Genomic DNA, 27037 nt, shown 5'->3' on the forward strand with positions numbered 1-27037 from the left:
AAAGCTAAGGAATTCGTGCCATCTTTAACATTTTCTATGAGTATAGGAGGGTGTATAAACGAGCGATCAAAACAAGAAAAGTGACAGAAGTTTTACTCCGTTTAGAAAATTCCGGCCGCAACAAAAAAGCACAACATTATGTTGATGATGTGAGCTGTTGAGACATGGTCAGATGCCCCCTCCATCCCCTCCCTTCCCTCCTTCACCTACAAGTACCTCCTTGTTTAAATGGACTTTAGAATTGGTGGACTACAACAAGGTGCTCAGTTTCTTTCTTTTTTTTTTTTTTTTTTTGTCGGTTTTCTTTATTCCAGGTCTTTCAAGGAAACTCAGATAGAACAAGCATCGTGAGGCATTCACTTAGACCTGACTTCAAAGCCAGATATGTTCGGTTTTATCCTGTCTCACACCATATTCATCCCTGTTTGAGGGTGGAAATATACGTGCTTAAGTAATGCATGAAAGAGTTCTATTGGAAAAAAAGTGTGTACGCATTGCGTACAGTAGGAAAATAAGCATCACCAAAAAAACTAAAGAAACTTTTTAAATCTAATCTCTACACACCTTTCGCTGCAGTATAATAAAACAGTTACACAGGATAAACGTGAAGTGGAAAAGGTATTCCAGAACTGTGTTGAAAGTTGTGTTTAGTCACTGTCGCTTATTAATTCTGCATTATCGTTGCTATCGGTGTGAGTTTTCTCAATTTTCCGATAAGTTGATAGCTTATGCAAACAATATCAGAAGATACAGAGGAATCGAGAGTAAGCGCGAATACCTGCAACTTAAAGGCGGAGTAGTAAGTCCAGCCAATAACAAAACAGATCTGTGGTAGAGCAACGCCATCTTGGAGCATTAATGCATCAACAACAGTGCTCTAAGACATATCAGTGACAAGTCACTATACCACAACATTAGCGACGAGTAGCTATTCAAACGTCGTTGCCGGATGAAGACAAGCAGCACTTAAGCATTGGTAGAGTCGCAATTTGCTCTGGATAACATGTCTCCACAAATAATATATGATCTTTATAATGAGAAAAAAGGTTGCACTTAACGTTTATTTACTATCTAAGATCAGCTTTTCGAAGCCCTTGGTAATAATTAATAAATTAAAACGTATCAGATGACATGCGAAATTCCCATGGAGAAAGGTAGAGGGTGGTGGTATATATGCTAATTAATATGTACTTTGAAAGGTTTTGCACCATTTCGTCTGGAATCACTTGTGATGATTATCTTAGAAATAGAAATATCGCAACAAACGAAAACCGAGAACAACTTTCAAACTAAGTTAAGCTATAACTTTTGCAGGGATAACTCTTGGGTCCACAATTATAAATAATGTATAATAAGATAATAAAAAGAAAAACGACAAAAGAAGAAACAAACAAAGGAGAAAAAAAAAAGAAAATACGAACCGCCTCCCGGTTAGCTCAATGGGTAGAGCGCCGGACTGTTGTGCGGGAGGTCGTGAGTTCAAATCCGGCCGGACCAACACGTAGGGTCTTTAAATAACTGACAAGAAAGTGCTGCTTTTGTAATAATATCTGCAAATGGTTAGACTTTCTAGTCTTCTCGGATAGGGACGATAAATGGAGGTCCCGTCTCACAAGGCCCTTGTATGTGATAAAAATTTGTGGGACGTTAAAGAAACTACACACTGTTCGAAAAGAGTAGGGCACGTAGTGCCTGGTGTTGTGGTCTATCTTTGTGTAGTGTCTATCAAATTGATGGGGGGGGGGGGGTACTGCGCCTTTGAATATTGTATAGAATGTGCGCAATGAAAAAAAGGAATTCATTCATCAACCCCCGGCCTGAAACCTGATGTTTCTTTTAGCAACAACGGCCTTGCATAGTAGCATGCAAATTGAATTAGAAATCTTCAGATCTATCAGTAATTTAATCATTATGATTGGTAGCTAATTCTCAAATCGCCAACACAAGAATCTAGATTTAATTCACTTCAAATCTTCATGAAAATGAACCTTACATGATGCAGGCCAGAGAAATCGGGATAAAACTGTGCATAACTTGGGAATACTCAGAACCTGATGCGATTGTACTTTAGAATAGTAGTCTGTTTTAAAACGATGATCCTTCAAGCTGGGTTGATCTTGAATATCGCTGTTAGAAAATATACCACTAGGGCATACATGTATTAAAACACTAAAGGTAATGTTAGTTTCTTCAAGTTGCTTTTGTGTTGCACATAGGTCAATATAAGTAACATAAGTATTGTTAACAATGCTAGTTTTGTTTGTATATTTTAGATTAAAAACCTATTAAAGAGAATTACTGGACTTTATCAGGAATCATCGTGGAATATAAACTTTAAATATAACTTTAATTTTTTTCAGTTTTGCGTCGAAATTGATTGGTTACCCATTACAGGTCAAATTCTCACCGGGAAAGCGTATAATGATCCATAGGTCTGTCAAGGTAAAGCGAGAGGACTCCATGAGCAAGTGAAGAAGAGGCGTTTAGCTTCAAATGTGAAATTAATTAAAGTTAACAATGAAAATATTTCCAGGCGCGAGGATCCGTGCTGCTTGCGCGTTAACAGTGTTAAATTAGGACTCTCTCGTAAAATTTAATCTTTAGAAATAACTACGCAATCGTAGTATAACTGGCAATTTTCACAGTTGTATAATGATTCGGTGGCGGGAACGGCCTAGCTAAGCCCAGATGTGTCATGACATTTGAGGATAGCCTGATTATACTGCGTGACGTGACTACCAAGTAATTTGCGTTGTACCCGGCATGTTTTAACCATGATCTATAGGCTTGGGACACAAAAAGGGCTCTTATCTGTTCTGCTAAGACAATGCCAAAGTTAAATTGTGACAGCTAAATACTCTGATCAGACCTTTGACTCTGAGTCACGGACCAGTCAGCATGGTGGCCGGTGAGCTTCTCGGCAAGGACCTTGTTTTCTTTCAGGATATTAAAGTGGCTGAAGTTACTTTTATGATTATCTTTAATAAATTAAAGAAATCGAGATCCGCAACAACAACATCATGGACTTTTTTTTTTTTTAATTAAAGAAATAAAGGCTTTTGTAGCCCGCAGTTAGCAAAGCTATTCTAGGCTGGCTACCTAAACAGACACTGTATAGGCTCTCACACATACACACACACACACACACACACACACACACACACACACACACACACACACACACACGCACACACACACGCAACAATGAAATAAATAAATAAATGAGCAAATAAAAATAAATAATAAATAATAGTAGTGATAATCATGTTAAAGGTTTTAACTGGGCCAGTCACACAAGGGAGTTTTTAACAGGTCAAAGAGAAAGCTAATCAGTTGAAATACAAATATAAGCTAGGAAGGTCAAGGTAGCGCAAGTCAACATTCATCTCCTCAATTTCAAGAATTTTCAAAAGCAAGTGAGTTAGCTCACGTTTAAAAGGTGCTTTCCTTAGCTTACGAATTTCAGGGGGGATGCCATTCCATATTTCGCACCAACTCTAGAAAAGGAAAACAACTGATGATTTGTTCTCGCCTGTTTTATATAAAAGCTTCCAGCTACTGAGAAACGAGTAGACTAGGAATGAACCTGTTCAGAGTGAGTAAAAAGTTCAGAAAGATTGGGAGGAGCACAGCGATTTTGGATATCATGTAACAGAGAGGCAACCAATTTGAAGTAAAGCATTTTTATCGGTAGAATTCCCGAACTACTAAAAAGAGGAGCACAGTGAGATGTATAATCGAAAAAGTACATTAGACGAAGAACCCGCTTTTGTAAAATGACGATTTTCTTTAGATGAGTATTCGCGGCTTGGCCCCAAGCAACGAGACCATAGGAAATATACGGTTCAATGAGCGAGCGGTAAATGTTTATAATAGTAGTGAGCGGTACCAAGTGTCTTAGCCTTGCAGTAATACCGATACCTTTGCTTATTTTCGTGGAAATGTAGTTAATATGGTGCTTCCAGGAGAGATTACCGTCAATTAGAACACCTAGGTATTTAACATATGTCTTACGTTCAAGAGATACCAATTGCTCCGAGTTATTATCAAGTATTTTAAGGTTTACTTATCGGTATAGTTTGTGTTGATAAGGATGACAAATAACGAAATTAGATTTAGATACGTTAAGAGATCATTTATTTGAATTCAGCCATTCACACAACTTTAATTACTCTTCATTGACGACAACTTCAAGTTTGTTTAGATCATTTTCTGCAAAGAGTAAATTGGTATCATCAGCAAATAGGTAAAAGTCAAACTTTTTAGAGGAACGATGCATGTCATTGAAATAAATTAAGAAAAGAAGCGGACCAAGTACAGAACCTTGAGGGACTCCACACACTATTCTCTCTTTGCTAGAGACAATAGAACCGCTTTGGGTTGATTGCATCCTGACAGACAAGTATGACGAGAACCAGTCATTAATCAATCCTCTAATTCCATAATGGTGTAATTTATGCTACAAAATCAAATGATCAACCGTGTCGAAGGCCTTTTTCAAGTCAATGAAAATGCCACAGGAATATAATTTTTTATCAATGTTGTTTTGAATTGTATTTAGAATATCCAGAATTGCATGTTGAGTTGAGCAGTTCTCTCTAAATCCATATTGCGATGTGAAAGACCTGATAGCGAGATTTTAAAGATGGAGAATGGATGATGCAAAATTGAGAGTAGTGGTCACTTATATCTGAGACAATGTTGCCGCTGAAGAGTTTAAAGCCAATTCTGTTATCAAGAATATTGTCAATAAGTGTGGCAGAATTATTATGGACTCTTGTAGGCTTGTCAATTGCTGGAAAAAAAGGAGTAACTTTGCAGGGACAGCAGAAAGTTATGAGAAAAATCACAGGTTTCAGATTTGAGGAGATCAATGTTGAAGTCGCGCATGACATATATCGGTTTATTAGTAGAGCTTAGTCTTTCTATTGTCATATCGAAATATGTTTGAAATTGTTCAGGAGAAGTATGTTACCGATAGATTACACCACATATAACAGTTTTACCTTTTAAGAATTCGAGTTCAATCCATAAGGCCTGGAAAGCCTCGTTAGAGGTTTTTTCGAGGACTGTGTAATTTAAACTGGCGTCAACATACATACTGACACCTCCACAAGAAAGAGGAATTGGCATCTGTTCGAATTGGTAATTAGGTATATGTGGATTAAAGTCTATTCTGGCCGAATTTGTAATTTGTAATTAATTGCTGTAGGGGAATTTGTGCGAAGAGGCACGGTTCAAAACTGTTTCATTCTACTTTTGCATGATAACTTGTGGAACTTTCGTTAATGGGCGGCAATTACTCTCGGCAGTTGAGTGATCATAAATATTTAAATCGATGTTCTTAAGAGAACCTGAGCCCGTGAGAATTCTTCTTGCCTTCCTCCTCGACAAGAAATATTAAGGGCGAAGTGCGACATATCATTGATTCATAAGAAAGTATAACTCTTCATGATTAATTAAAGACGACACCGCGTCCAAATTACAAAAGAAAAGAGAGTACATTTTCTTTGCGCCCAGGACACGCCATATTAGCTTACAAAACAATAAAGAAGAGCCGGGTTTTGAACACGAAAGACTGGGCCGAGTTTCTAAAAGCGCGATTACTGCAGAGTATAACTGCCAATCAGAGGGTCTCAAAGGGGTGATAGCTTTCACAGGTGACGGTTACGATTTGGGCCATTTTACAACCAACAGTTAATATCATTCTATTATTGTCACTAGAAGTCTTTTTTGCAGTTAATTTCTTTTTACGACGAACGTTTACAATTTGTCAATTTCTACGCCTATTGGCCGAATTGGTTAGCCGTTTTACGCTGAATCGGTTAGCCCCATTAAAGGTAGATATCTTAAAACTCCAACAATCCCTTAGGAAAAGCCACTTAGTGTCCTCGAGCATGAAAAACGCAAATGACTAAGGAGTCATCGACTTACCGGCAAGTTTGCATCTGGTTGCAATTGGTTAAAAGAAAAATCAAAGAAATTCTCGATCACTTAAGCTCACCATATGAAATTTCCTTTATGTCACCGGCGTTCACAGGCTGGCGATATTAAAAAACAGGTGCCACCTTCATTTAAATTGAAATTCATCTTTTTCAGCGGAGAAGTTCAATCGCTGATGTGTGAAGAAGAACAAGATACATCAAACATACAATTGATCTGCGCACAATTTACCTGAATAAGAGGTTTAGTGGCGAATAAATGTCAAAATGAATCCAATAAGTGATTGCCGTGGTTGTAAAAATTGGGGGCAGAGTCTCTCATATCTTCGTTGTGCTTTACAACGAGATTCTAACTTCACTAGCATAGAGCGAATTGCACCATCTCTTTTTGTCTCTTGGATTTACGTCCACGCATGCTCACTTCGAATTACTATCATAGACCATCATGATATTCAAGATTTTTACAAAGTGACGCTCTGTTATGAGGAAACTTGAACTTCTCTCTCTTTAGTCAATTCTCTTTCGAACCACTTCTTGAGGTGTCACGCAACGCCTCTGGGCGATGCGAGACATCTTGAGGAATGGCAGCGAAGAACCTAATCTCTTTTGAGCACGCGGTGTTGATTTTGTCGTTAAGTCGATTCGAGTGCCCCTATCCTATTCTATCTTACCCTGCTCCCCTGGGAGAAACACCAGCGTGGCTTCCGTAAAAAGAGTAGGTTTGTTTGGAGTACCACTTTTCCTATTTGATCCCTCCTGCTCCTTTGGGGCAAGCACTGCGTGAGAGCTCAAAATTATGTCTATATGCGCTGACCGTTTCCGCCTAGAGGAGGAGAAAACAATGGACATAAACTTTAATTTGCTTCCTATTACGGCTTTGTTCCTTATCAGCCCTGAAAAGAACATGGGCTGTAGTATTTTTACAGCTTCCTATTTATTTGGTAACAGATGTGTTTAAAAAGAATCAAATGCGGTTCAGCCCGGCGAAAAGAATAAAGGAAAATATAGTATTTTGATGTACTAGGCAGGCACACCAGTTTCCTCTTGTAAAAATTTTGTCTTTTGGCCCTCGATTGTCGTTTTTGTTTTTAATTTAAGGCGGAAGAATTATTTTTAAAACAGAATTTTGTTTTTAAATCGGTTGGTCAGTGCGCGTTTTTCTTTGAGGAGATCTAGACTTGGATCAAAAAATGTCATGCGACTTAAAAGAGATCGGTTTGTTTTTCTCCTTTGAAGTGCTTTGCGTGATGCAGAATGTGAGTAGACGTATGAATATTGTAAACGATCTCCAATCGTTTTTCGGCGAGGGTGGGTTCTGCATACATTGCCACTTAAAATGCCATACCCTTTTTCTGTTCAGTTGTAAGCGATTGTGACAGTCTCCGCTACGCCTGAGGGCAAATAATCCCACAGCGAAATTTAATTAATGACATAAATCAACCAATTCCTCAATCACAATTCCTCAACCATGGATTGGTGCTAACGAGTGCAACAAAACGCCAGTCAAATTGTAATGAACAATTTCCCACCACTGACGTGCTTTTAACCCGAAAGAAGCTAAAGACATTATGTTACCAATTTAATTTGGTAAAACTTTGCTTGACAACCTTCCTTCCAAAAGTTCTCCCATCGTAAAACAAATTGTCACCCATTTTTTTATCCTTTATTAAACGAAGGGATAAAGAGAGAGAAAGAGAGAGAGAGAGAGAGAGAGAGAGAGAGAGAGAGAGTCCGATTCGAGTGGGTATTTACTACATTGATTGCGTATTTGCTACCGTAGCAACTACCCACTGTGTATTTGCTACGGTAGCAAATATGCACTAGTGCGTATTTGCTACCATTGATGGGTATTGGCTACCATTAATGGGTATTTTCTACGGTAACAAATACTCAGTAGGTAGTTGAGTATTTGCAACGGTAGTAAATACTCAAATTAAATTCTAACTACTACCAAACTGCTCAATACCTGAAAAACACATCTACGTCATTTTATCGTATTTCTATTTTAAATAGATAGTTTGTCCTCTTCTCGGTGCCCCTGTGTCCATGTTAATTGTATACGTTCTACGTTTTAGTTCCTCTGAGAGTGTTCTATCCTCTACGGTTGTAAACGCACGATTTAACAATAAGCTTCTAGAAACATGAAAGTTTAATGAAAAGGTTGATAACGTGGAGATTTCAAAGCTATAACGCGGAGTCTTATTTTGCTCTGAAATGCTCTCCACTACACGAAAATACTCTTAACTGTTAAATAATGTCAACTAGAGGTTAATCCTTGGAAAAGGCGTGCGCGAGATGGTTTTGCACGAGTTGAGAAGTATCAAGTCGGGTTAAACGTTCCAACTTTCTTCGATAAGATTTGTTGATCTGACATTATTGGGGCGTTAAGCATCCATGCTTGTTCAACATTTTTTTTTGGACGAACGTTTCATAAGTTCTCAAACATTAGTCCTACAAAAAATGTTGGACAAGCATATATGCTAAATATATGCTAAATGCTTTAACATTATTGAGTCAATAAGTCTTCGATGACAATGTTGGAACGTTTAGCACGGGCCTCAGAAAAAGAATGAGGGTGCGAAAAGAACGAGCGAGTTTTCTGAAAAATTTTAACGAGTGAAATATTGAGAATCGTACAAGATTAGTTCGTGCCATAATAAACCGTCCGCATTGTCACCTCAAAGCGCAAAGGTGGTAGATGGTTGAAGTAAAATAAGCAAATAATTTGAAACGTGATCGTCAGATCGAAGAAATCGCAATGGAGATAAACGATTATTTCTCAAGAACAAAGACTTACAGTCACAGGTAGCGTCGCAACTAAAAAAATTCTTAAATATTTTCTAAGCAGTGCAATGCATTGTATGCTGAGCTGTTCACAACTATCAAATGTTACTCAACAGTGTGCCATACTGTACAGACTGCACTTACAGAACATCTGAACTGAGTAACAACACCGAACTGGGAAAAAACTCTTAAATATTACTATATAGGGCGCTACACTGTACTATTCAGTGTATTGTTGTTCGGTACAGTGAAGTACACTGCATAGTAAGATTAAATGTTACTATGCAGTCCTTTGCATTGTGCTCAAGAACACGACACTGAACTGTTGGAACTGCTAAATCTTACTGTGCAGTGGGCTGCACTGTACACTGAACTGTTGAAAACTGTTACATGGTACTATGCAGTAGGCTGCACTGTACATTTGACGCCAAAACTATGAGAACTGTTCTCGTATGAAAGTAGTTCTACTTTATGGATTCTTATTTTAGCGTTAACGAATATAAAAAAGAAAATCACTACGAGGTGGGTAACATGTGATTAGGCTGCAGAAAGTCAGGTATAAGTTTAAGATACATTTCGGCTCCTACTGAATTTGGATATAACGACGCTCCAATTTCAACTAAATAGCGCTCCACGGTTTTTGAAGTTGTTTTTTCAAGAAGATCGAGATATTGTTGTTCTTATCAGTAAAAGTTTGAAATTCTAGTCGGTTTTTAGTAAAATGATTTATTTAGTCGTTCTCGTTCATATATGTATAGTTGCAATATTCTATCGATTATGTTAAGAAATCATCTTTTCACAATGGTAAAGGAAATAGAAGTTCACAAAAAACGGGAAACACTATAAGTGAAAGGGATAAGAAGTATGATGATTACATGTAATAATATCTGACTAAGAGTTAAAGGACTGGAACTGTTTTCTTCAGATAATTTTAATTCTATTCTTAGATTTCAACTTGAATTTCGTTTCAAAATCAGTTGCGTTTAATCCCAATGATATATCAATCTAACGAATACATTGTTACTGGTGTTATTGTTGTTGTAGTCCTGTTTTTGTTGTTTCTCCCTAGCCCAGCTTGGGAATACCCTTACCTAGGAAGATAAATGCCCAATACCCATGTTGGTTGAAGACTGCGTTCGTTTGTTGGTATAACTAAGGGAATAGTTGGTGTTTATCATTTAAAAAGGGACGCTTCGATTACTATCAGCCTGTAAAATAAGCCCTAAAATACAAGCTTTCTACGTCTATCTTTTCTTAATACTTTATTGCTTAATGTATCTTAAAGGAAACAAGCTCGTTAGATAAGACTCTCTGTGGCCCTGTTTCTCTGCACTTGCTAAATGCTATCTAAAGTATAGTACGTAGCAAATAAAGACCATAAGGAAATGTAAAGAGTGAATGAATCAAGCATCAGGCGAAAAACAAGCAATTGTGAATGAAGCAGTACGTTATTATTAAGTGTTGCAGTCATACAGGAAAAAGAACTCATGAACTATATGTGTTCATCTGAAACTGGGTGTGTTGGAACCTAGGCTAAAGCCTGAAACTAAGCCCGCATTGGAACTGACTTACACGCGAGAATTTAAAACTGAACTAGGAGTACACTGCATACAAAACTAAGCTCACATTCTAACTGAGCAATATTCACATTTAAAACTGAACTAGGCATGGACTGATGAAGCTCATATGATATTAAAACTGGGTTATGCACACAAAAAACTAAGTTTGCATTGTAATTGAGTTGTAAGCTCATTTAAAACTTAACTTAATACACCCTAGAAACAAAATAAACTCACATTGTAATATATGATTTATGCAAGCAGTTAAAACTGAACTTGGTTGACACAGTAAACAAAACTAAGCCCACGTTGTAGCTAAGTTTTACACGCATTTAAAATTCAAATCAAGGGTATATTTATTTAGAAACAACACTAAGTTTACATTATAACAGAGTAATGCCTACCTTTGAAACTGAACAAGGCGTATACCAGAATGACTTAGATCCCGACGTATCTTAGTAATGTGTGCAATTAACACTGAACTTAGCGCACATTGGAAGTAAAACTAAGCTTGCATTGTTAGAGAGTTATGTGTGTATTTTAAACTGGACTAGGCGCATACTGGATACAAAAACTAGCTCACACTGTAACAGAGTTATGCACGCATTAAAAACTGATCACAATAGAGAGAAAAGTAAACTTATATTGTAACAAAGCTATGCGTACCGCTTAAAACTCAACTAAACTAAGCATAAACTAGACAGAATACCAAGCTCACATTGTAAGTGAGGTACGAGTCCATCTAAAGCTACATCACACATAGACTGGAAATAGGCTAAAGTCACAATGTGAGTTATTTTCGCGCATATAGAACGGAACAAGGCTTTTACAGAAATGCAACTAAACTTGTATGAATAGAGTCGTACGGGCATTTAAAACTGAACTAAGTTTAAACATGAATGAAAACTAAGATTACATTGTAACAAAGCTTTGCGCGATTTAAAACTCAATTAGTTGATATAAGTTAACGTTCGGCCTACACTAGAAAAAAGAATAAGGTTCACATTCCAACAGAGTTATAAATACAGTAAAAGCAAAACAAGGGTAACACTGGAAAAAATTTTGTCCCTTTCAGATTTGAATAAGGATTGATTGCTGATGCCTGTTATGCTATCTAAAGTAACACTTGAAGGAAATTTTTCACACCACAATAAGCGCTCGTAATCGTTCAAACTACCTCTGTAAAGTGCAGCGTTTATAAGATTAAGATGCTATCATGATTTAACTAATATAAACATAACAAAATCCTTTCCACAACACTTTTAATTGCTTAATATTTCAGCCATTTGGAAACGAAACTATTTCTTACAAAAATGCGCGTGTACGCTTTTTTAAATTGAAAAATACAGAGGGATAGATTGTTCTCAAGCAATACCCAAATAGTTCCTTAAAACTTAATCTTTTACCAAAGAAAATGTTTCTCTGGAGCAAAAGAAGTAGAAATGGGTATTTGCTACATAAAGTGGGTACTTGCTACGTTAAATGGTTATTTGCTACGGAGTGGTTTTTGTGCAATAAAATATTTTAATTGTGACATATAATTGAAAAACAGGTTTAACATGTTTTCTTTCACAAGCGCAGAACTTTCCTTCCATAAAAACGAATTTAAAGTAAAATATAATGATTTTATAAAGAAAAAAGATAATTGACCTTCTCAAAAAATCTGACTTGTTAAGTCAAAATGATACTATATGTGGGAACGCAGTTTTGTTCTAAAATTAAGATGGTGTAGAAAGTAAAATATTCCGGATCCCAAAGGGGTTTTACGGCAATAAAAAAGAACTTGAAGACCTTTAAAGACGTCCGTCAAAATTTTTTATTTTCGTGATTTTTTCGATATGTGTACCAAAGATTGAGTATTTGCTACATTGGTCGTGTTTAGATTGATATACTGACTAAAATTTCGTATTGGTCGGTAACTTTGAATAGAAGTATTCTAAGTGAAAAATAGACTGATATATTCCACTGTAAAAACGGGAAAATATTGGAAAATTTTATATCAAAAAAAGAAGAGGAGAAAAGGTAGCAGATACTCAGCTTTGAATCTGGAGAGAGAGAGAGAGAGAGAGAGAGCGTTTTCCTCATAGAAGCTCAGTCTAAAGCCTAGCGAGATGAAATAATAATCATTGAGCTTACTTTTCAAGCAGTTTCTGCTCACCACAGGCATAGAAAATGATCGGGTAACAGTGTGGAGAATTGGAATGTTAATCTAGAGGTTAAAATTGAACTCGACAGGCCGCGCTTTAAGGCAAGATTCTTGTTTCTATTTATCCATATTTACACTATGGGTATGGAAATTTAGAATTCTAAAATATGGATTTTTAATGGCTCAATATCCCGTGTGTTGACTTTTGATGTCAACGTGACAGAAAGGAAGTTAATCTGCACTTTTGTCAACAAGCGATTCGAATGTCAGTATTACATTTCGCGATCGTACGTGTCTCGGCTGGTTTTCAAAACATGTTGGAGCGTTACAAGTCGGTTCAATCCTAACAGCGTTTTATTATGTTTCAAAAACAAGATCGCCCTTCTGTTGGTGATGTGCCCAGCTGTTTATCCAAGTTTGCTTTTCCAGTATCGTTCGTATGTTTATTGATCTGTACTACCGCCTTGGTTCGTGTTGAGATCATAAACCAGCGAGTTCATAATGTTGAAGATGTTATGGCGGAAGTGGGGCGAATACATGGATCCATGAGGGATTCTACCGAAGCAGCAGGTACTCAACCTTCTGAAAGCACTGGTTTTGTCGGGAACTTTGCTGGCAATATTGCTCAGGAGAGTAGAGATATGACCGAAGGTAGTATGCTTTCTCTCGTCAACTTATAACTTAGTAAAGGACCCTCGCTTCGACAACGATACGAAATACAATTTTCCTGGCGAACTCTTTTCGATCCCCTGAATTTTGCCGAGGCTTACTTTGGTGAAGAAATTGGGAGTCACAATGGTACTTAAAGTGGCTAATGAATTTGTCTATTTTAGTAACTACATAAACTCATTTCTGAGGGGTCGATAGCGAAAAAGTAATAGGGGTCACCGTTGTAAAAGCTCAAGAGAGCAATCATATGAGTAACATTATGCAATTGATCATTCAAAGATATCCCTTTTTCCCTAACTTGGATTAATATATTTGATGTATTGTTGGCCAGATAAACCCTTCAGGAATATGAAGGGTCCATCGTTGAATGACTAAAACAACAGTGCGACGTCTGCTGTTTATCATAATAACAGCACAAAAAGGTCTTGGATAGCTAAACGTTTTGAAACGTGAGGAATGGGTGTGGGGGGGGGGTGGGGGGTGGAAAAACGTGAAGTACTCTTGCGTGCCACAAGGAAAGGTTGAGCTTAATTTAGGTTCTCGTTTAAACGAGGCGATCGTACACGTAAAAGCGAGGAAAAGAAAATCAGTGTTTGCTCGAGAATATGGCAGCCTCCTTTCATTATTTTCCTGCACAAATTTTCAGCGACGGAAAGCTTAGTAAGAACCTGGTAACCGTCATTTAGACGAATCTGGTTTGGAGCCAAAGGTTGTATAAATAAATCACTGTTGAGATTATTGTCTGGTAAGGAGATTTAAAAGTGTTACCGCTTTAATTTTCAAACACTTTTTGAAAAAAAAAAACTATTTCCAGTTAACGCCAGAAGCCGTCGCCATTTCAAGTTACCTGAGAAAGGAGCCAACCCTGGTAAAGTTACGATAGAGGTGGTTAGAAGTGAGATAAACAAGACCATGAATTCATGGTCACCACGATCATTTTGTTCGCCCAAAGAACAAATTTGCGTACAGGGGCCACCAGGATTGCAAGGACCAAAAGGATCACGGGGAAGGAGAGGTCCGCGTGGATCTACAGGAAGGAAAGGGTCACGCGGTTTTAGAGGAGAACCAGGGCCTTCCGGAAAGCAAGGAAATATCGGACCACCAGGTCAAAAGGGTGCACAGGGTATCACAGGGGTTCCGGGTCCCAGGGGCCCACCCGGAGCTAAGGGAGAACCTGGGGAACCTATCTCTCTCCCTGTAGTTGTTGTTTCTCCAATGAAGCAAACACTCAGAGAAAATCAAAGTGCAGTGTTCCAATGTTCGGTAAGTGGAAATCCTCAACCGACTATGACGTGGGTGGGGACAAATGGCACTCATCTCCAAAGTAATTCTCACCTTGGCGCTCGGGGTGGGAGATTAGAATTCCATCACGTGACTCTTAGCGACGCTGGAAATTACACTTGCGTTGGAAGAAATGTTCTTGGTTCCGAGAGTCAGTCTGCGAAGCTAATCGTTGAAAGTAGGAATGGGCATGCAGAAGAAACTGGGCGTGAATTTATTTCATCATCTGTTTTTTACTATTCTTTAATATCAATTATTTAAATCAACTCCATTTAGCCAAACCACATGTTCAACTTGCTTCAGGTCCCACTCAGGCAAGGGTGGGACAAAACATTACGCTACCTAAATGTCACGTGACCGGCTTTCCAAAACCAATCGTGTCGTGGAAAAGATTGACCGGTGCCTTGGCTCAAAAGAGGGCAGATTACCATCAGCAGGATTTGACAGTGGTTGATGTGGAAAGAAAGGACACTGGAGCGTACGAATGCAGAGCCAGAAACCATCTTGGAGAAGGTTCCGCAGTTACGACCTTGTTTGTTTGGTCGGCACCAAAATTTGTCTCAAAGCCACCCGACATGCTCACCAATGGGGTTGGTGGGTCAGTGTCTCTGAACTGTTCTGCCACAGGGGAGACTGTTCCTCTCGTCTCTTGGAAGCGAGCAAGGGGGGCCTGGGACGAAAAGAGAATGAAAGTAGACAAAGGAACCCTAACTATTTCCGTTCTGAGAGAGTCAGACTCAGGAATTTATGTGTGTGAAGCCAGAAGTCCGCAATTTACAATCGAGGCAAGAACATCGCTGAAGGTGAAAGGTTGGTTGAACAGTGTGATTGTTTGTTTTTTGTTTGCATCCATGTTCGATACAAACTTTCTGGCCGTATCACACGATTATGATCACTTCTCCGTCTGTAAAGGTCGGAACTTAATAAACATTTTATTTTCGGTTATGCACTGAATTTTGGCCAAAACAATGAAATTTTTTTAACTGCCTCTTAAACGAAGCCTTCTTAACTAAGTAACGACTAAGAACTCAGTAACTGGAATAACTTTTCCCACAGGAGTCTGATTAACGTATTTGTTAAAACACTGTATCCTTTTTACCCTAATTACCGAGATCTCAGCGTTACGACCTCGAGCCGAATAGTTTCCCGTCCGGCCCTCCCATTACGTCAGTAAGTACATATTACGTCATTTTCTTATAGCTCTCCTTTCGTTTACGCCTGATGGCCGCAAAGGGAGACTCGGTATCATTCAGAAATTCACCGTTACAAGAACAGCTAAATATCTCATCAAAGCCTTTGGTGCTCGGGGAGGGACACATTCTTACAATTATGGATACAGACCAGGAACTTATTACGGCGGTTATGGTGCAGCGATAGAGGGGACATTTCGACTGACCAAAGGTACTGTTCTAATTATTATTGTGGGGCAGAGAGGAGGAGATTCAGTGGAGGTGAAAGGTGGCCAAAGCACGACCATGACAGCAGCTGAGCTCGGACTGTCTGTCGAAGACAACGCTGGCACTGGGGGAGGGGGAGGAAGTTTTGTTTATACCACAAATGATTTGCTGTTTTTAGCTGCTGGAGGAGGAGGAGGCGCGTCTGGTGGATATCATGGTGTGGATGGTCAGGCAGGAACAAGTGGAACCAGTAGTGAGGGGAACGATCCATCACATGCAAAGAAGGGTGGTACCAAGGGTCAGCCAGGAGAATGTAACAATGATGACGCTAGTTACCATGGGGGAGTGGGTGCGGGCTGGAATGGCCAAAGTTGTTCCAGAAAAGGATCTGAGCACGGAGAGGGAGGTGGGTCGCGTGCTCAAGGCTGGATAGGAGGTCAAGCAGGAGCTATGAACAGTGGAAGTAACGGCGGACCAGCACCAGGAGCAGTAGGAGGGTTTGGTGGTGGTGGAGGAGGAGCGGAGGATAACGGCGCATCGGGTGGAGGTGGAGGGTACTCTGGAGGAGGCAGCGGTATCAAAGATAAACAAGCCGAAGGGGGAGGTGGTTCGTATTGCGCCGGGGAAAATTGCCATGGTGTATCTGGAGGCAACGTGGAAGAAGACGGCTTGGTGCAAATTATAGAACAATGAAAGAGCTTCCTTCAATTGTTCTTCATGAAAGCAAGGATTGAGCGATATTACTTACGGATTAGATAACGTTATTTTGAAGCGATTGGGTCTCTTTCATAACTTCTTCGCGAAGAAGTTTTAACATAAACAGATAAAAGCAAATCAAGATATGTATGCCCTTTTTTTTTGTTGTTGATTAGTCTATTACTTCTAAAAGCGATTATAACATAACCAAAGTAAAGCGCGCGCTCTGATTGGTCAATTTAGCGTCCCCCATTTGCCCATGGGTGTACGCTGCTGACGTGAGCAAATGCAAAGACTATTTTTCCGCGCGCGCTTGTTTTTTCTGGTTACGTAAGATTTGTTAAATAAAAGGGAACTCTTTGGCTACAATGTGTTAATGTTATGTTATAAAACAAATGGTAAACACCACAGCGTACACTATAGAGTTATGGATGCACTTGGGAGGTTTGCTAAGCACTCAAGAAGCTAGAGTCGCTCTCGGCTATCGCCTCTTACGCTTCTTTCGTGCTTAGCAACCTCCCGCATGCATCCATAACTCAATAGTGTACGCTGTGGTGTTTACCATTTGTTAATTAAGATATAATCCTTTATTCTCCTATTTCAAGGTATGAAGGTATCGATATCACAAGGGGAAAGCCTACTTCTCCCTCTCCCCCTCCCCCGTGCGTACCAGCGCGCGGGCCCGATAATAGCTCAAATCCATCTGCCGAATGTAATCTAGACACACGTAAATTGACTCTACTTATAGCAGCCACAAGGGAAATTATGAATCACAATTTGGGCAAGTTGTAGGAGAGCCTCAATGGGGTGATGGCTTTCAGGTACGGCTAATGGTTAAATACGGATACCGGTTAATTTCTTTTCATTAGTATTAAAAAAAACATATATCTATATATATATATATATATAGGATAAATGTTTGAAAAGAAAATTTGCCCTGAGCGAGATATATATATTTATTAAAAGTTGGATCATTGGATAATGCAATTCAAGACTTTTCATTGGCTTAGCCATTATGGTATATGAGCCAATATACCACAAACTACGATATGTTAAGCGTACGCATAAGCTTAAAATTGAAAGGGAGCTAAAAAATGTAATAAAATTGAATAGTTTAATGTAGCGTTTTTAATAAAACAATTATTCCACTCGTGTTTGTTGGATATGAGATGATTATGGCCAACTTGGCACTATGCGCCTCGTTGGCAATCTATCATCTCATATCCAGCGCACGCTCGTAGAATAATTGTTAAAAATATAAATATATAAATATATATATATATATATATATATATATATATATATATATATATATATATATATATATATATATATAAGATATATATGAGCACTCTGGCATGGCCTAGACGATACCACAAAGGTTGGATCGTTTGGGGTGACCATATTGGTTCTCCTCCATCCTAGCATTAGCACTGCACTGATGAGGCCCAGAAGGCCGAAACAGTACTGTCTGCAGTTAGATATAGCTCTTTGGCATACAAAGCTTTGCTTTCATGTCCAAATTGAGCACTCTATCTAGGATGAGTCATTGCCGTTGCAATTGCGCATGCTCGCTGGTTTACTCTAGTTTGAGCACTCTGGCATGGCTTAGACGATACCACAAAGGTTGGGTCGTTTGGGGTGACCGTCTCGGTTCTCCCCCATCCTAGCATGAGCACTGCACTGATGAGGCCCAGAAGGCCGAAACAGTAAAAGCTTCTCGGCCTCTTGGGTAAAGTTAAAAGGCTTATGAAAAGTTTATTTTTCTTGCTTTTGCAGCAATTGGTCAACATGGACAGCCAGGAAAGTGAAAGTATCAGCCAATTTACTACAGATAACTCGACAGCGAATCCAGGAGACGTCGTAGACGCAAGCGTGGTAGAAGGTTCACAGTCCTGGGACGCCGACGTGGAAATCGAAATCCCTGAGGTACTGAAAAATCTGGAAAATAAGGGTGTGAAATTTAAGGCCGTGCCTTTTTTGAATGCTCCTAGTCAAAGTAAAATCACGAAGGATCGCTCTATTTATTTTAGCGTTGATACAATCGTCACATCGCAAATAATTCTCGAAGCTTTTGACGCGGCAGAAATCGATATTGACGCTATCACCGGAATCCAGAGAAAGGCGTCCAATAGATCTTGGATCGTGACTTTTAAGAGCCGTGCAGCTAAAGAAGCCGCTCTTGAAACACCTTTTGTCGTGATTGCCGGTCTCAAAGTGTTCTTGGGCGACTGCGAAAATCATTTGGTCCTCGTCAAGATCCATGAAGCCCCCGCTGAACTACCCGACACTGCCGTGATTGGCCGACTCAGCCACTACGGTCGTGTCCTTTCATTTCGGCGCGACAAAATTGCACAACATATCGAGAATGGAGTAAGAACGGCTCGAATGGCGCTACATCGAACTATCCCTGCCAACATCAACATAGCTGGTGAACCTATTAAAATATGGTACCCAAATCAGCCAAAAGCTTGCCGGAATTGTGGAGCTACTGACCACATGGCCAAAGACTGCTCTGCAGTCCGTTGTTTTAATTGTGAATGCCCTGGGCATCGAGCTCAAGAATGTAAAGACTCGCCAAGATGTTCCGTTTGTTTAGCGGACAACCATTCCATGCCTCAATGCCCCTTCCTGCTCTTCAGCGCGAACGTCGATAGTGAGCCAACGCCACCTAAAACTGAAGAGGAAAAGAAACAAGAGCGAGCCCAGCGCGCCAAGGAAAGAGAAGAAAGGCAGGAAAAACTACAACAACAGAGAGAACAACAGCGACAACAAGAAGAACAACAGAAATTACTAGAAAAGCAGAAACAGCAAGAACAACAGAAACAACAAGATCAAGAGAAACAACGAGAACAACAACGCGACGAAGGTAGAAGAGAACGACCAAGAGAACGAAGAGACGAGCGAGGGAGGGACGATCGAGAAGAGCGAAGAGATGACCGGAGAGACGACAGAAGAGAGAGAGATAGAAACGATCGAGATTATTATCGCGGCCGCGATGACCGCGATAGATCTTCCCGCCGTGACTACTCTGGCTCCGAAACTGATGATGATGGATGGGAGAAAGCTAAACCTAGGAGAAGGCGGTACAGATATTAATTTTTTATTTATATTCAATGAGTAAGCTTAAAATAATTTCTCTAAATGTGCGAGGACTCGGGTCCTCCAGTAAAAGTCGAAAAGTTATTCAAGAATTAAATTATTCAAACTGTGACATAATCCTTTTACAAGAAACACATGTCTCATGCAAAAAACAAGCGGAGGAATTCGAAATACTCTGGCGCGGCAAATGTCTGTGGTCCTTCGGGACTGGCAGGTCTGCCGGTGTTGCCATCCTCTTTTCTCTAAACTTCCCAGGCAAAATTATCCGTTTTTTGACCGATTCCGAAGGAAGAATATTGAGCTTACTCATTGACTACTATAATTCTAAACTAAATTTAGTAAACATTTACTCTCCCAATACTATTTCGGATCGTAAAAGTTTTTTCTCTTGTCTGCACAATTACTTTCTCCCCCAAGGGGATCTAGTGATCGGGGGAGACTTTAATTGTGTAGACAATGTCCTAGATAAATTAAATTGTTCCGCCATCCTATTGTCTGATCAAAAACTTCTCCGATCCCTTTGTGCTGACTTCTCACTTACAGACATTTGGCGCAAAAACAACCCGCGCAAAGTAACTTTCACCTGGTCTAACAAAGACCATACCCAGGCATCTAGAATTGACCGCTTTCTCGTCGCTAAAGGCTTAACCCTAGTAACGAAATGTAATATTCTTCCATGCGTATACGACCTATCCGATCATGACTTTGTAAAAATTGAACTAACGACTAACCCTTCTAATCACGGTCCTGGAATTTGGAAGTTCAACAGCTCTTTACTCTCAGATGTAGAATTTAAAAACATTATGTCAAAATCGATTAACAACTTTAAGCTTAAAATCCCCGAATTCGCCTCCCTTCGCGAATGGTGGGATGCTCTAAAAATTGAAATCCGCAAAACAAGTATTTCATACTGTATCCGTAAACAGAGAACAGCAAATGCCAAAAGAATCCTAATTACTAAGCAATTAACCCATGCTAAAAACGCTTTACATTCTAATCGCTTAAATAACCCAGGTGTAATTAGCGATTTGGAAAGCCAATTGTCCTCTCTGATCTCGAAAGAGGCCGAAGGAGCTAAAGTCCGCTCCCGAGCACAATGGTTCGAAGAAGGTGAGAAACCAACACGCTATTTCTTCCGTCTGGAGAAAAAACGAGCTGACATGAATAGTTTTGAATCTTTTTTTGACGAGAACGGTGTTCTCAGAAATTCTCAAAATGATCTTGAAAGAATTTTAACCAATTTCTACAAGAATTTATTCACCCAAGATCCTCTTGATATGCGAATTCAAACTAAAATAATTGACGACCTCGAATTTTCACTGACTGATTATGAGCGCAATCTATGTGAAGGCCCTTTTTCTAATAAAGAATTACTTACTGCATTGGAAGGCCTTCAGACCGGCAAGTCACCCGGTTCTGATGGTCTCCCAACAGAATTTTACTCGTGTTTTTGGAACGATTTGAGCGAATCTCTCCTTTCTGTTTTGAACGAGGCCTTTCTTGCTGGCTCCCTCGCGGATAGCCAGTACGAGGGCCTCCTACGACTCATCCACAAAAAAGATGATCGACGCCTCGCAAAAAATTGGCGCCCAATTTCCTTGTTAAACACTGACTACAAGTTAGCATCTAAAATCATCACTGAACGATTGAAAAAAGTCATGAACTCCATCGTGCATTCAGACCAAACGTGCGGCGTGGTCGGCCGCACTATCTTCTCAAATTTGGCCTTACTTCGTGATGCCCTTGACATGATTGACAAAACTAATGAACCAGGTATTCTCATTTCCTTAGATCAAGAAAAAGCTTTTGACCGAGTTGACCACGAATTCATGATGAGAGTATTGCGTAAATTTGGTTTCGGCCCCTCCTTTTGTGGGTGGGTCGAACTATTTTATTCTAAAGCCTTCTCTAGAATCATTGTTAATGGCTCCCTGCCCCCCCTGTCCACTTAAGAAGAGGGGTGAGACAAGGATGCCCATTATCTCCTCTCCTTTATGTGCTAGTTTCAGAAGTATTATCAACGCAAATCCGTAATTGTAAAGATATTGAAGGTTTCCTGCTCCCCGGAGCAGGGGGCCTTCAATATAAAATATCCCAGTACGCTGACGATGCTACTTGCATCTTAAAATCCGAAAGATCTCTTTCTTCACTTCTCCGAGTCGTATCAAAATTTGAACAAGGATCTGGCGCTAAACTGAACACGTCCAAATCTGAAGCAATGTGGTTAGGAAAATGGCGAACTAGAATTGAATCTCCCTATGGCCTCAAATGGGTCACTAAAATGAGAGTGCTTGGTGTTTACTTCTCAAACGGCCTCGTCAATGTCGACGACGACAATTGGCGGGCCAAATTAGACAAACTAAGTTCGGTTCTAAATCTTTGGAAACAAAGAGACCTGTCTTTTATCGGTAGAACCTTAATTGTAAACACTTTAGGCGCAAGCCGTTTATGGCACGTTGCTAAAGTCATCCCCCCACCCCGTTGGGTGCACGATAGCTTTAAGTCGATCATTTGGCCTTTTATCTGGAAAGGAAAAATGGAAAATGTAAGTCGCGATCGCTGTTGTGCGCCCCCATCCTCTGGGGGCCTCAACGTCGTTAATTTTAAAGCTAAGTGCGCTAGCCTGCGCCTTTCTGTTTTTTCCAGTTTAAGAGATGACTTTGGCACATCCAAATGGCATTACCTAGCTCGATATTTTTTAGGACATAAGCTAACTATTCTAGATCCCCGTTTTTCTTTTCCCACAAATTCTGGCCCCTCTTCCTTCCTTCCTTCCAATTACTACCGGCTTTGTTTAGATAATTTCCGTACCTTGCATCAGAAAACTGGTGCCTTACCTGATTTACTCACCAGTAAGAATTTATATCTTTTGTTGCTTGACCCCGTCTGCGTTGCACCCCGGTGCTCCGGTTTTTGGGCGTCTGCTATGGACCGCCCCATCAATCGTTGGGCCTGGGTGTGGCGCAAGTCTCGCCTAAAGCTAATTGAGAACAAGAAGAACGATCTAATTTGGCTATTGATCCATAGAATGATCCGCGTAAGATATCTCCTAAAGTCTTGGGGATACATCAATAATGAAAAATGCGCGATCTGCGGTAAAACAGAAACTATTGAACACTGTTTCTTGGGATGTCCCAGAGTTGTGAAAGTCTGGGACTATTTCTCTCCCCTTTTTCGTGTTCTACTCGACTCCCCCTTCTCTATCTCCCCTACCTCTATCTATTACCCCTTTTCCCTAGACCAATCTACCACCAGTATATCCTTATCTAACTTTCTCAAGGCAACCATCATATATTGGTGTTGGCTTGCCAGAAATAAAGCTACCTTCGAAGGTTCTCTTTTGAGCTCCAACGCGATTATCGACTTAATTAAAAAAGATGTCCAACTCAGAATTCTTAGCAGCGACACTGATACCTTAAGGAATTTTTGGTCTTTTAAAAACGCATTTTGTTCGGCCGATGCTGGTAAACCTGTCTTCTTTCCCTCTCTTGCTCCCCCCTGAACCTTTGTATATAATAAAACTTGTTAAACCTCGCCCATGAGGGGTGCTTACTCCGGGCTACAGGCCCGCGCGCTGTTTGCGCCCCACATGGTCTGAAATATCTCTTTGTAAATAGTAAATAGAAAACTTTTAAATAGAACTTTGTTACCTCTTACAGGTGGGCGCTTACTCCGGGCTGTTATAGCCCGTGCGCTGTTCGTGCCGCCTGTAAGAGAAAATATCATTAGTTAATTGAGACCTGTAATTACCTAAGTAACTCATAATTTAATTCGAATACTTTAATCAATTAGAATTGTAAATAGATATCATTGACGAAATAAAACTGCCTGGTCTCCAGGCTTTTATATTTAAAAATAAAAAAAAAAAAAGTACTGTCTGCAGTTAGCTATATATATATATATATATATATTTATATCTAATATATATGAACGAATAAACAAGAAATAAAGTTGTTTCACTTATCCTTGAAGTGCTCGATGCAGAAATGTGCAGAGCAAAATACAAATGTGAAAGAAGGAAATTATTACTAGTTACTCGAGTTTCACGCTCTGTCTAATGATCGCCTAGAGCGTGAAACTCGAGTAACTAGTAATAATTTCCTTACGTATGATGCACGATCCTCGCAGTAGAGAGCGCTATTTATGCAGTAGCGAAAATCAGACCTGAGAAAATCAGGCCTGTACGGGATTCGAACCACTGACCTCTGCGATACTAGTGCAGCGCTCTACCATTGAGCTAACAAGCCAACTGGGAGCAGGCCGTTAAGTTGATTCGTAATAAACCCGTGATGCATAAATAGCGCTCTTTACTGCGAGGATCGTGCATCATACGTATCTATAACCGCAGTTCAAAATATATGGAACTTCATATATTCATCGTAACCAAATAATCTCCTTGTTAACCATTAGCCAATTAGGACAGTGCGCAGTGGACAGAATAAAAGAGAAGAGCATTTTTATACCTTAAACTTTCTTCTATAAACCATTGTATACTCTGAGTCAACACAAAGTACTTGGGTTGATTTAAAAACATGGCTTTTACACCATAGAGGACCTGCTTGTGGCTTTAAGGTTACCGTGCACCTTCAGGGGTGTCTCGCATGCAAGTGATGTAGCGCATCCGGTTTAAACTGTAGATATCTAAACCCCATATCAAATTAAAGCTTATAGGACTGGCTATAAGACTATACCAAAAAATTTGAAAAAAGTTAAATTGTCGAATTTTTCACGACTTTTGAATGCGAGCGCCCGAATCACCTTTTGAACGTCACATGTTAAAGCGAATTTTTTTTTTTTTCGCTTATTGAATGTGTTCCTCCATTTCTGGGGCCAAAGCGCTAAAAAACGTGTCTGCGATTTGCCATATTTAATTTCAGTGAAAATTTACAGAACATTTTTGAAATAGGATTAAAAAAATGTGGAGTGATCGTACAAAAATCGCTCTTGAAAAAAAAGTATTTAGAAATAAAAAACTCGGAGACACGCTTTTGTTGTTTATAGGTAAAACTAGCTACTGTCAAGATTTGAGAGCAATCGAACAAATTCCCTTTGACTTGTAGCTCTTAAAAGGTGATCTGGGCGCTCGCCGTTTAGGAGTCGTGAAAAATTCGACAATTAATTTTTTTCAAAATTTTTGGTATAGTCCGATAGCCAGTTCTATAAGCTTTAATTTGATATAGTGGTTTAGATATCTACAGTTGAAAGCGCACGCGCTACGTACATCGCTTGCACGCGAGAGACCCATTAAGGTGCACAATAACCTTAAGTATAATAAACCTTTCAACAAATACGTCAATGCAACACGCGAAATGCTGTAAAAAAACATGGAGATGTTGTGTAACCAACTTTCTCCTATGGAATTCATTGGCTGAGGTTAATTATCTCTTACTCTGATCGCCTTGTTTAAGGAGAAATTTCTAATTTAACATGATTAGTTAACTTGGTTAACTTCCTTAATACTTTAGTAATACGATTTATTATATAGTTTGCAGCGCCCACGGGCATGATGGAGCAAATCCTGTATTCTGATTGCCTACCCCAGCGGTCAAGATGGCCCGTCTTGACCACTCGGGATTCCTGCTTTGATCTTGCGCAATCTTGGATCTTAAACTCGTTCTTTCTTCTGCGTTTTTATGGACTTCGACCATAACAACTAAACTACTATTATTACACAATTACACTCCGTAGAGCGCAAATAACACCTAAGACGAGAGCAAATATCACGCGGTATTTGTATTCCATAGAACCGGTTAGACAGGTTTTCCCGCGCAAGCGACGAATTGGATTGAAGTTCCAAAAAAATTGGCGTACAATTTAAATCATTTTCCTGAAGACGAAGAGTTGGAATGGCTAGCAAATATTGATCCAAGTTTATCAGATAAATCGAACGAAGAACGCAGTTAGACGACACTGAAATTTCATTATTTACTGAAGAAAATAGAAATAGCAACACGACAACGCGTCAATTCCGTTCCGTTTCGCATAGTTCTGTCACGCACTCCTCTTAAATAAACATCCGTGAAATTGGCCCTTACTCAATTAACAATTTGTCGTGTTGAATAATAAATAACTTACTAAACGTTTTGGTGTGTCGTATCTCGGATTATTTTTAATCATCGTTGTTTGTATATTATTCATATTATTTTCGTCAAAATACGGCACAAATCGAAAAAATACTCAGCTATGCTACACAATAAAACGTCTAATAAGATGTACTCTTACTATTTCTGTTCTGTCTCCATTCACCCAGGCGGTGTGCGCACTCCGATTGCATTGCATTGTGGTAGCGTTATTTTCAATATGGCGGTAAAAGCGGTAGAAATGGGTAGAGTTTGACTGAATATTCCGTAAAAGTAAGGCCATTTCTTTATCCTTTCACTATAGGTAAACATAGTTTGATATCGTCCGAGCGTGTAGAAGTATTTTTCGTGCGTATTTGTCACGTATTATATCGTTCTCAAGAACAAACACAAGCACTGTGTTTTAGCATGTAATATTAGACCGGTTTTCGAGCAGATCAAATTCGTTGTACGTCGTAGTTTAAAACCTTTCAAAGATTTATATGGCCACTTTGATCCTTGTTCAACAGCTCTGACCAAACGCGCTCAAACGCACTCCAATGGTACAAATGTTTTAGGCATTTTAAGTGATAGTGTTTGAGACTCTTTTGTGGAGCGAAAAGGCCCATTGTTGCGTTTAGTGTGTTGCGTTACATAGCGTTACTACTGCAAGGGCATTTATCAATCGTGTTGTAAATCCACTTTCCTAAGTGAAGGAAAATTAAATAATAGCGAGTGTTGTGGGGTAAATCTTCTATCTTGATCACTGAATGAAGGACAGTTTAATTAGAGCGATGAAAAGAGTCTCTTGATCCATGAAAACCTCTACCTTGCGTGAGGCGACACGGCGGAAAGCAGGAAAGCAAAACGCAGTCGACTGTTGAAAGGTGTTGATAGGCCAGTGCGTCTCCTACCATTCGCTAGCGCTTTTAAACCTTCTACTCTCAACGTTTAGCTGTTATTAGGATATCTTTTGATGACTTTCCTGTGCGATGTGATAATATGGGTCAGTTTTGAGGTGTCATACTTCTCTTTGGCGAAGCCGGATGAGATTGTGTTACAAAAGGCAATATTTTCTTTTGTGCGCGCGCTATTTTCTTTGAAGTAATAACTCCAGAGATACGTTCTCAAAACCCTCATGTAGGTTTCCTCTATATTCGAAGGGTATTTTGAAACTCTGTACGCTTTTACTAAAGGTGGAGCGCGACAAATTCGTTCTTAGGAGGCGTGGGGCTTCTCCTTTTACAAATCACTTATTTACGCTAAGTCGAAAAAGTTCGTGTATTACAAGGTCTCTTTCTCTCTAATATGCGTTTGCATGTGAAGGGTCAATTCACAGTTGAATAACTCGCGTCTTGGAATATAACTACTGACTTTGAAATTACTCATCCCGCCATCGGTT

The 27037-nt window shown here is 39.5% G+C and overlaps 2 protein-coding genes and 1 pseudogene across 3 annotated transcripts in view; all 3 read left to right on the plus strand.

Annotated features, from left to right (window-relative positions):
• Positions 1 to 27037, plus strand: part of LOC148739427 (uncharacterized) — a 91926-nt pseudogene that overhangs the window by 10128 nt on the left and 54761 nt on the right. The window lies entirely within an intron of this gene.
• LOC148739428 (uncharacterized) lies at positions 12741 to 17600 on the plus strand. Its single transcript, XM_088751268.1, has 4 exons — positions 12741 to 13082; positions 13915 to 14559; positions 14658 to 15191; positions 15582 to 17600. The coding sequence occupies exons 1-4, from the start codon at positions 12791 to 12793 to the stop codon at positions 16469 to 16471; spliced, it is 2361 nt and encodes a 786-aa protein (XP_088607394.1). The 5' UTR covers positions 12741 to 12790; the 3' UTR covers positions 16472 to 17600.
• LOC148739429 (uncharacterized) lies at positions 18209 to 19579 on the plus strand. Its single transcript, XM_088751192.1, has one exon. The coding sequence runs from the start codon at positions 18224 to 18226 to the stop codon at positions 19571 to 19573; it is 1350 nt and encodes a 449-aa protein (XP_088607318.1). The 5' UTR covers positions 18209 to 18223; the 3' UTR covers positions 19574 to 19579.

Source organism: Stylophora pistillata, chromosome 2, assembly GCF_964205215.1.
Source record: "Stylophora pistillata chromosome 2, jaStyPist1.2, whole genome shotgun sequence".
NCBI classification, from domain to species: Eukaryota; Metazoa; Cnidaria; class Anthozoa; order Scleractinia; family Pocilloporidae; genus Stylophora; species Stylophora pistillata.